At 36.5% G+C, this 12,029-nt stretch overlaps 1 protein-coding gene across 1 annotated transcript in view; it reads right to left on the reverse strand.

Moving 5' to 3' along the window:
* The window catches only part of LOC127063234 (uncharacterized), a 50,437-nt gene that overhangs the window by 14,546 nt on the left and 23,862 nt on the right, over positions 1 to 12,029 (reverse strand). The window contains exons 2-3 of the mRNA XM_050992686.1: positions 825 to 1,041; positions 54 to 266 (exon numbers count right to left, since the gene is read on the reverse strand). Coding sequence (XP_050848643.1) covers positions 54 to 266; positions 825 to 1,041 — 430 coding nt within the window. The remainder of the gene's footprint in view (positions 1 to 53; positions 267 to 824; positions 1,042 to 12,029) is intronic.

Raw genomic sequence — 12,029 nt, forward strand, 5'->3', positions numbered from 1 at the left:
GGTTGTTGAATTAATGGCATTCATGTGGAAAGATATAGAGGACATTGATATACCTGCAGACTCCGATTGAATAGGTGTAATCTCGCAGTGGGGTGCCGTCGGAGGATCGAACTCTCTACCTCGTTTACGTAGCTCGCGATCGGTACAATTCGCACAGATTCCCAAGTCTAGCTCCTGTTCCGAGCACACGTGGAAACAGCATTCTCGTTCGTCGCTACTGTGCAACGCCCTCGTAGCTTGTTCCCCCGTCTCAAGTATGTTCGGGTCTGAAAATGGTTTTTTTCATCCAACCATATCTTATATCAACTTGCTATCACATTCCCATTAGCTTCATTAAAAACATGTCCTGTTTTTTTTTCCTTATATGTATGAATCGAAGACGAAGATATTTTGCTTTGATTACGTCCAATTTATTTATTTATTTATTTATTTATTTACTCATTTATTTATTTATTTATCAATGAAGATTTAATAATCGTTCGAAAGAATTGGACGCACTCAAATCGATTTGACGTATTTAAATAATTTTAAGCGCTTAAATGATTTCATTCGATTTTATATCAGGAGGGTGCCAAAAATGCTTTTACCCTTTCCCAGTGTTTGAAGGAAAATAAATTCAAGGGTTTGAAAAAGGGGAGAAACGGCACGAAATGAAGATACATCGTGTCAAATGGGAAGTAATAAATAATATTTTTTTTTTGTTCGAAGAGATTTCTTAGGAGGAAAGCATCTTCTCGAGTGAATCAACGAGATCTATCAAACAATATTGTTGGAATGATTTTCGATCGAGAAGAGATGAGGAAGAATAAGAAACGGCGAAGTACCTCTGCAAAGAAAGGTAGGTTCGCCGGCATATTGTGTAGGGTACGCGGGGGCACGGTCACCCGGAAGCAAATAAGGACAACGTTGTTCCACGGACTGGCAGAGGGATAGACACGGTCTTATCCTAGTCCAAGTTCCCTCCGAGGACTCCAAGTCCTGCGGTCCCCCGTGAGCAAAGTAAGGCACCAGGGAGCTGCACACCCACTTTCTATACGCTTCCTGAAAGTAGAAAAAAATTATTCTGAATGTTAGCTTTATATATAATTTTGCAGAAGAGTAATGATATATTCAAGCAATGTTATATAAACTGCATGTAAAAGTATAGTACTATTTCATGGCATATCTATTTTCTTTCAAATTGAATTATGTCATTACGTTTGATTTAGATCGATAGAATCATTGGAAAGAATTATTAAGGGGAAGAGACAACGATGACGACATTAGCAGTCCTTTCCATGGAGAAAAAAGTGTCACGATTGTCTTGTCATTTGGTCTTTTTCGGACTGGCCCGTGACAAATCGGTCAACTCCTTGGTAAGGTGGGTCAGTGCCTGACCTACATACTCATTAAACGTGGGCTACTCTTGTACATTTTCCAAGAGTCTTCTATAATTACACATCGACTGCAGGAAAGGACCTTCCATCGATACGACTCGAGTTTCCCTCGACGAGCTTTCTTCCCTCTTTCGCCCTCACCCATCGAGATACTACTACTACTACTTTTGTCTTTTTTATTTCCCCTCGAAGAAGAACGGTTTATTAAATTTGACCTGTACCATCCCCGTGTATGCTCAGACGATATAAAAACCGAAGGATAAAGCCGGACAACTGAATGCGGATGAAAAAAGTTTCTTCCTTATCACGATATAACCGCTAACTCAAAAGATATTCTCAATTATGATTATACTTATATATCGCAAACAATTCAACGTCTGAACAATAATCTGCTACGTCTACGTTTAATAGAATCGCATTGATACTTGCTGAGATATCTGACCAAACTTCGTTACTTTGGCAGATATGTTTCAGCAACGATTGATTTCGCTACTTGAAAGTAGGTCTAACAAACGATTGACTTCGCTACTTGTACGTATGTCTAATCAACGATTGACTTTACTATTTGCCGATACATCTGACCAAACTATTGACTTCATTACTTTACAGGTACGGACTCATCAATGGTTGACTTCGCTACTTAAAGGTATGTACATCTAACCAACGATTGGTTTTACTACTTGCCGATACGTCTGACCAAACTATTGACTTCATTACTTGTAGGTATGTCTGAGTAATGATTGACTTGGCTATTTTGCAGATACTGTACGACCAATAATTGGCTTCACTACTTATTACTCGACGTGTCCGACTTATAGGAATTTCTATTACAAAATAGAATTAGCTAACTTAAACGTCGACGTAGATCATATTTCTCATGAATTCTATCGTTTAATTGACATGTATCCAATTTATCCATAGCTATCCTATTTCTCATAAATAAGGCACTTTCTTGATAAGCGCGTGCTATTTTTTCATTTCCTATTTTATTTATTCATTTAGTTCTCTTCTTTTTTTTTATGCATCATTTTTCGATACATTCGTAACTGGTAATCGGACGATTTTTATCGAGATATTAGCCCAATAACTCCACTCGTTCTCGTACTAAATACTATTATCAATCACACGCATATTCACGTAACGTTATATCCGTGCTTTGTTTGTTTCTTTTTGTAATTTTTTTTTTGCTCGTTTTCTCTCGGATCACAGTTTACGTTTAATTACCGATCTCGTTCGACGTGCTCTGTTCGACAGTATCGTTTGACTCGCGTAAATCACAAATAAGCTATAAGTTTTGTTTGTACGTTATTTTCTATTTTTCTTTCTATTCTTTCGATTATATCGTGAAATGAATAAAAACAAAGGAGGATGGAGAAGAGGAACGGGGAGGAAGAGAAGAAGTAGAAAATTTTGTTTAAAAAAAGAGGAAAACGTATTTAAAAAAAAAAAAAAAAAGAAAAACGAAAACACAAACAAGAGAAAAACAAAAAAACAAAAATCTCCTCGAAAAAAATACGAACGTTTTACACTGATTTCTTTTCTTTCGTTTTGTACCACTTAAAACGAACGCAACCAAACGAAACGAAACGAAACGGAACGAACGAACGGACGAACAGAGTGAAACGATAACGAGAAGAGGCAAGTGAGGTTCGCGAAAACATGAAAATTTTCTCTCTTTCTCTTTTTCTTTCTCTTTCTCTTTCTCTTTCTCTCTCGCTGTTCTACGCACTGTGCGCGCGTGCGCACATGGCCTATCGTGATATCCTTATAGTACACACGAGGCGTGTACCTGCGATCTAGTGGGCGTGGGTTATGGATCGTAGGACCTACTAGTACGTATTTTATACAGGCGAAACGAGAAACGCTAGAAATATTGCACTTCACACGGTCTAGTTCTTGTATCGCATTGTTCCGAACATCGTTTCTTTCCCTCTACTTTCCCTACGGATTCATCCCCCCCACTTCTTTGATTCCATCCTTCACTTTTTGGATTCCCACAGGTTTTTCTTCTTCTTTTTATCCTTTCTCTCTCTCTCTCTCTCTCTCTCTCTCTCTCTCTCTCTCTCCCTCTCTATCTTTCTCTCTCGTTTTCTTTTATTTTTCTTTCGTTCCTTTTCTTTTTTTCACCCCATTACCGTGTACCTTCGTCTCTTTGCAAGCTTTTATTTTATTTTTCTTTCAAATCTCTATCTCGCGAAATAAATGTCTTCTCTCGATTTTATTTATCGAACGGGCGCAGGCATATTTGAAAATTTATTTAAAAGGAAAAAAAGATAAACAAAAAATTAAATACAAAAAAATAAATAGGTGAAAGGAAAAAAAAAAGAGGGAAATAGAAATGATGAGAAATTCTCTTTGATATTCAAAGAGTTTGATAAATTGTTGCTCGGAGAAAGCAGCTTTTCTTTCAAACCCCCGTCCTTTCGTTATTTTATTCTTAGTAGACATTCTCTTGGCCGTTACCAGCCGATACTTGTACACAAGTAACAGTGATGAGAGCGGAGAGGCACGAAATGAATTCCTAGGGCGAACCGTGAAAAAGAGAAGCAGTCTGTAGTCCCGTTACTGTGCACCAATACTCTCTCTCTTTCTCTGTCTCACTATCTATCTATCTCAAACTCGACGAGGATATATCGACGTGATATTATACTCGAACGTCCAATTCGAAAGGTTCCACGAATGACGAGGATGAGCTGGGGCCATGTCTATCGAGACCTTTCTCTTTTTCCTTCTTCGAAACTCCTTCGGTCTTTCCCTGCTCATCGATGTCATTCAGAATATCGCCTTCGTTTCCTTTTGCCTTTTTGAAGCTGAAATACTTTCTCCTTAGAAAATCACGATATCCCATTTCCTTTACTATATCACTACCATTCCTAACGACGATTATTATTATGATTATGATCATGATTATTATTACTATTATTATTGTTATTATTATTATTACTATTGTCATTGTTATTGTTAGTATTATTATTATTATTATCATCATTATCATTATTATTATTATATCTTTTATGTGCCAGATCTCGTATTCCTGAAACAACTTGGTGCAACGAAAACGATAGAAATAGTTCTTTTTGAATTTTTGAACAAGTATACCTGTATTTTACTTGAAAAAGTAAATGGACCAGGCAATAAATTCGACGTCCAATGTCGTCTGAGCTCGTTTTTAAAGGAGCCACGTCGTACTGTCTCTCCGAGGAACGATGCGGCAAACGTCGGAGGTTTTGCGAGAAACGTCTCGTTGAAGTGAGAAAGTGGATGTATTGGCAAGAGAGATAGGAGGGGTGGGTTACGTGTAGATGCTTTCGAAGCTCAGAGGAGGATGGGTGGTTAGGTAGGTAGGTCGGTGGTAGATAGATAGATAGGTAACAACACCTGAAGTACTCTTCACAAGCTGGCTGACCCAATTCTCTTCCTACCGACTCTCTCTCTTTCTCTCTCAACGATCTACGTTAGAACTAGGTAGATCCGGCACACACATACTGTTAGCTACCCAACTCTCACCCCAAAACCCTCGACTCCTTCGTTCTTCCTTCAGCCAGTCCTCTTTCATCCACCTCTTCCTACATCTCTTTTCATCCGTTTCTTCGTTCATCTCCGGTCCACATTCCTCTATTTCTTTTCTTTTCTTTCTTTTTTTTTCTTTGCGATTCTTTCACTCGTGCTTCTCAACCAGAACCGATCGGAGTTTCAGATAATATGTCATTTTCTGATTTTATCGAATAATTCTCGGTACAGTTGTCGTTATCCTTTTGATGCCTTATATGAGTTACCAGATATACTTCTGCAATTTTCTATTTTTCACGAATCCTTACGTTTTACTTTTTAGAAAAAGACAAGAAAGTAACTTATCATAAATCTCGTTTCCTTCTAAAAAGATTCAGACAACACGAAAGATTATAATCCCGTAGTAAAACTACTTATGTATTATATATATATATCCTCCGAAATAACTATCGATTCATCATTATCATAAGATTTCATTGAATCGATCATTTTGAATCGCATTACATTATTCATAAGTATTATGCAGGAAAAACGGAAGAAAAATCCCTTTTTCTCTTCTCCTTAGATTACGTCTCCCTACTCCACTCCACTCTTTTCTGCCCACTCCGTCGTTCGTGTCTTCGTTACTGGTTGGAACGCATGTCAAGAAGAGGAAAGAAGCTAGTAGGCAAAAGAAAGAAAGGGAAAGCGACGCATGAAATATGATTGTCATCCTCGTAAATTTGTAAAAAACGCACGGGCACGCTATCTGAAGAGTTTAAAATTACAATTTCGAGATATAGAATAGGAGTGAACGAAAACAAAAAGAACAAAAAAATTAGTCTTTTTTCTCTTCCATCGTTGAGAACAAGGGTAACAATGGTTGACGAAATAATGACGAATCCATCGTGGAAGTCCTAATTTTCTATAAAGGAAGATGGAACGGAGCATATAAAGGGGAAGATAACAGCATGCAGAAGAGCGGCGGAGGTCGGAGGGAAAGGAAGGGAAAGGAGTGCGGGTGGTACCAAGAGAAAACCCTCACGACACAAAACTCGATGGTATGCACCAATCGTTATCATGTAATCAGCCAGCAAACTAGATAGTCCGCGAAAATCGATAGTAGCCTGGTGCCCTAAAATCGCGCTTTGAAAGCTTCTCGTTTCTATTCAACGTACGTACAAACGTGTGTGAATTTGTGTGTATGGTACGTATTATATATATTTTATATATATATATATATATATATATATATATATAACCTAGAGTTGATTATAGTAAAAAGAGGACCTTTCGAAAGAAACGAAATGTATGGCATAATGAAGCCATTGTAAAGGATTCAACGAACATACATGTATATTTTAATTCACATCTCTAGATCTTGTTAACGTATGTCTCTTTTGAAGAAAGTATTTTATTATTAATAATTATTTTATACTTATATAAAGTATTATATGTATATTTCGATACACCTGTATTGATTGAATTTGTTCAACTACAATAAATAATAAAATTGATCATTCGCTAGATGGAAAATTTAAGTAGTTCCGACTCGGTCGTTAGTCGCAGACACAAGAGACAAGTAGTATAAACGGTCATTGGTCGGATGTGAATCCAAGTGGTCCAAGCCGATAATTGGTCAAGCGCAAAATCCAAGTAGTCGGATCGATCGTTGGTCAGAGGTAAAACAGAAACAGCATATATAATCGATATCATTGATTAAATCTAATTAATAAATAAGCTAAACGATTTTTATCTAAGAAAACAAATAAAAATGAAAATGAATTGAATATAAAATTATAGGCTATAATTGTCACGTATATATATTCAATTTAATTGTTTCTATAATGTTAATGAAATTCAACGAATTAAAAGTTATGAAATGTTTCCTTAATATAACGATACTCGAAATGTTTAATGCATCATTCTTTTAACTGGACAAGACTAGTTGTTTTCTCATGAAAGTTTAATTATACTGACGGATAGAATGGAAACAACATATACATACATACATACATATATACGTAGGTGAAAGAGATCGTTTCTGGTCCAGTTAACAGGCTAAAATCACTAGGACGAAAAAACGATTAAGAGTTCTAATTGTACAAGGGATGATAATGAAGGATACGTGATCATTAGCGAAACGTAATTAGGATCGATTCATACTCTGAATAAGAATTTTTCTCGAGACAAGAGACAAGAGACACGATACGAGTGAGAAAAAGATAGACATTTAGACAGACAGTGAAAGAACAAAAGAGAGAAAGAGAAAGAGAGAGAAAACGATTCGGCCATGTGCCAAATTTTCATACGGCACTTTGAAATCGTGCTTACGGAGTTGGAAACAGTTTGGGCTTTGTGACTGTGTATGTGTGCGCGAGCACGCGCATATACTCTTCTCTGTCTCGCCGTTTACATCGTGGCTGGGCCATAAACGTGCTTTTCAGGCCAGGAGTGCCATACTTGGCGCGCGCGTGCCGGATTAATTACCAGCCAAGGGGGATGAGCCGAGACGGAGAGAAGAGGCCGACATATTAGGAAGATGTGCCGCAAGGTTCCGAGGCCACTTTTCGCAAATGCAGCGACCGCTGTTCTTGCTGGCATCTAATACTAGCATATCCACGACGAACCAATCTTGAATATGACGATGAATCTTGTGAATCTTCTCATTTATTTCTTTTTTTTACCATTATCGCATTCCAAATTATTTCTTTATCGAATCGAATGAAATTATTTTGTTCTTTCGATCTGATCATGTGTTATTTATTTATTTGTTAAAATTATTGAACTCATGAAAATTTGAAATTATTTGTAATATACCTTATTTTTTAGGAGAAGAAAAAAAAAAGAAAGAACAAAGCCCGATACCATCCTCGTGATTACTTTTTACAACTTTCTCTCGTTATTTACGTTGAAATTTAACCGCAGATCAATCGTCCCGTCTTATTACGATCGATCGGTATCAACTCGATATCATCGTTCACCCGTTTTAATCCCATTTAATCTTTTATTTCGCGGTACTTAGTTAATCCAGCTTGAGCCATTGGAATGTGGGATTTCGCAGGAGATGGAACGATCGGGCTACGACTATTTATCGATATCGATAACGTCCAGATAAATAGATATATCTAATTAAAAAAATTAAAAAGACTAGGCGAATAAGATCGATCAATCAGCTTAAATACCATCATTTTTTTTTAACAAAACGTTTGCACGTGAAACGAAGTGCATCAGAAGTTTTCATCGAGCGAAGCAAGTGACAGCTTCTTCAAGAGATCCGAGAAAAACGTCGTTCAGACCAGCGATATATCCCCTTGTAGAAAATTGCAAGGTGACGAGAAGAGGGAGAAAGAGAGAGAGAGAGAGAGAGAGGAGACTGCCGGAAAAACGACGAGCTAGCTCTTATTAGCAAAGCCAACTCCTCTTCAACCTTCCCTTCGTTCGAGAGGTCGCGAGTGAGCACGTTCACACTCTTTTGCCTCTCTCACTCCTTTCTCTCCCTTCACTCTCTGGTCTTCTTCTTCTCGTTCTCTTGCCCTCTCTCTCTCTCTCTCTCTCTCTCTCTTTCTCTAGGTCCTTTTTCGCTCCAAAATCAGACGTGCTCGATCGCTCGTGGAGAATTAAAAAGAAGTACGAGAAGAGAAAGGGAGAAGCGTGAAAGTGGATGGAAGAGAAAGAAAAAAAAAAGAAGAAAAAAAAGACTGAGAAAGAGATACGATGACGTAACGTCAGAGGAGAACAAAGTGATAGCTAGAGCTATTCGATCGGTACGAGACGAGGGTCGAATTGTTGTTCACGTGTCGTATAAAGAGACACACTGTAGAGATTGGAGAAGGGGATGTAAAGAGAGGGTGGCTGACACTAGTCACCACTAGATGGCTTCTGCTAGTTGCAGCTTGCAAAAGCATTGCCCTCGTGGTCACAGTGACCTAGTTACCTGGACCATATCCATATCCCTCATCCTCTTCAACATTTTAACCTTTTTTTTCCTCTTCTTTTCTCTCTCTCTCTCTCTTTTTCTCTCTTTCTTTTCTTTTTTTTCCTTCGACCTTACGCAAAGAGCATCGTGAGTCTCATGAAAAAAAAAAAAAATACTTTTCGCTAAAGATCATGCATCGAGATAGTTTGTTTTCCATCCATCCATTCCTTCGTTCGTTTACAAGCAGGCCGTTACAGTACAATTCTGTAATAACGATTATCTAGGTCTTCTTTATATTCTTTCTTCTTACTTTCTTCTCTTTTTTTTTATCGTTGCTTTTCTGATTTTAAAGGGAAGGAGAGAGGGAGAGGGAGGGAGAGAGAGAGAGAGAGAGAGAGAGAGAGAGAGAGATTGCACCCTTTTGTCGACATTTCCTAATCGATCAATCATCGTTCACCTTTCAGGAAAATGACGATCGTTTGATCACTGAATGTAGATCAATCAGCTAGGGTGCTTGTCCTCTTATCTATCCATGCATACATATATATGTAATACGCACGTATGTATAATATCTACGTATATGCATAGGTATATCTAGATCTGTATTTATCAGTGATAAAAAATATTCTAACGAATGTTCAACAACTACAATTCCAATGAGAAATACATATATCAACCATTGTCAGTGAAGTTATAAAGTTAAATATATACGTACGTGTATGTATGTTCGTGTGAATGTAGCATGTGCGTGTGTGCGTGTATTTGTGTATGATAATAACACGTTTGCTTAGACGCAGTGAGTTATACACGAGTTTTATTGACTTCCGGATGCGTTCATAGGATCGGAACTTCTAGTTTCAATGTCGTTGCTTGTTCATTCGACGCATTTGCGAGTTCAATTAGTTCCACTCGAAGAAATGAGAACAGAACGGGCCAAGCTACAAACATATTTTGCAATTGTCACTGTTATCAGAACAAAATCAAAGTATTCATCTATTATTATATATAAAATAATAAAATATGAAATAAAATAATTGATACGAGCTATTAAAATAATTGATAGGTACTAATTAATTAGCTTTATTAGTTTTTCTTCTTCTCTTTCTCTTTTTTTTTTACACGGACATTAAATATGTATAGTTTTAAAGAATATTTATCAAGGATATGTCCTTTGAGTCGTTATCAATTACTAATTAATTCCAACGGAACGGCTTGGAAACTACTTGGATGCTAATTGCTCCTTCAAGATTTTAATAGCAATCTCTTACTCTTTACTTCTCTTTCTCTTTCTTTCTCTTTCTTTCTGTCTATTGTAGCTCACGATACATACTCAAGTCAAGTAGGATATTTCGTTCGCAAAGGATCATTCCTTTTCTCTTTAGACTACCCTCGGGCCAGAACGATTTTAGCGAACAGGTGTGACTTTACTGGCTGCCCTTTCAAAAATTTATTGCGATCATGCCGTCTCTCTCACTTACGCTCACTCGATCTTATTCCCTCTTGCTGGCAGACTCGACTGAGTCGTGGTCGTTCTAAAGACAATTGCTTGGAAGACAGCCGTTGGCAAGTGTCACTCTTCTATGCACACAAAGCAAAGTGTACTCTAATTCTCTCTAAGAGAGAGAGAGAGAGAGAGAGAGAATGCTTGTAAAAGATAGCGGTTGGTGGCCTCAGGGCCTGACCGTTTTCATCCTGCTTTACGGCACCTATTGTGCTGGAACATTTCCTTCTTCTTCTTCATTTCGCAGATTACGGATAATCTCCACTCCCTAAAGGTCGTTTTCGTGAATACTCGGAAAATCTCCCAAAGTAGATCTATCGAAGATACTTTATTTCGTTTTAGTCCGATTAATGTTTCAAGAGAGAAAATATATGATATATCGTTCCCAAAATAATATAATAATAATAATAATTATTATTATTATTTTATATGTTTTTTCTCGGATGTCATGGTATCCGATACTTTAAAGCATTTGCTCGGGACAAATACAATGCAAAGAGAAACCTTTGAAAAGATATTACATATACATAATAAAATAAGCTGCGCAATTGGAAATGGATTATTGTCATTAAAGTGGAAATTAATAAATGACCAAGATATTATGATGTTTTTATATGGATCTCTATGATTTGAGACAACGGACATCTGCTATTTTCAGAGTATCAAAATCCGGAAGAATTAGGGGGATTAAGGTCGTTGTATGATGACAAGTAGGAAACATTGGTGTGAGCACCTAAGAGCATAGAGAGTATGCGGCAGTTTCACTAAGCGCTATTCCCGGCTTTATGCTTTTAATACTTCCATCCTTTGAGCATATATCTAGCTCTTGCGAATCCACTCTGGATGACCGGTTAAAACAAGGCAAGGGCCTTTATGGGTCCTCTGGAACATTTGAGGCCCGTAATGTCATTAATCACCAATAGCTCGCCACAAACTGCTTTGGCATTTTATTATTATTATTATTACTATTACTATTATTATTATTATTATATCTTTAATATTTAATATTTATCACAAGGATTCTCAATTTTTTATGTTTCCTATACCCCTAGAGAATGTATATGTAACTTGTATATCCCTTGTATAGATAGATAAAACTATAATATAACAATAAAATATTATTAAAGATTAAATTTTTTATTCATGAATTATATATAGATCGTCGCAAAAGATTTGATTTCATACTTGAGAAACGTATCAAGGGAATCCCATAGAATAACTTTTTAACTTTTCTTTTCTTTTTTCTTTCGTCAGTTCTATTTGAGCTCTCACGTACTACTTTTCAAAGTTTCATCGTGTATCCCACATTGAGAATCTCTGCTTTAATGTATAATGTATAATATAAATATAATGTTTAATATTTAATGTTTAATGTATATATATGATATATATGCATATCATTATTATTATTATTATTATTATTATTATTATTATTATTATTATTATTATTATTATTATTATTATTATTATTATTATTATTATTATTATTATTGAGAAGAGATAAGATATTAAACATTTTCAAATCGTATCAATGAGTATATCCGTGATACAATTTACTAAAGAAGTTTCTCAGATTTTCGTTCAAAGAGAAAATTTAAGGAACTATATAATGCAGTTATTATCTACGGACGATATACGTTTAAGCAGATGATAAAGAAGTCTGTTATGAAATAAGTAAAGCATAAGAGAAAGAGAGAGGGGAGAAGAAAGATAGAGACAGAGACAGAAGGGGAGAGAGAGAGAG

Source organism: Vespula vulgaris, chromosome 4 (genome assembly GCF_905475345.1).
Source record: "Vespula vulgaris chromosome 4, iyVesVulg1.1, whole genome shotgun sequence".
NCBI classification, from domain to species: Eukaryota; Metazoa; Arthropoda; class Insecta; order Hymenoptera; family Vespidae; genus Vespula; species Vespula vulgaris.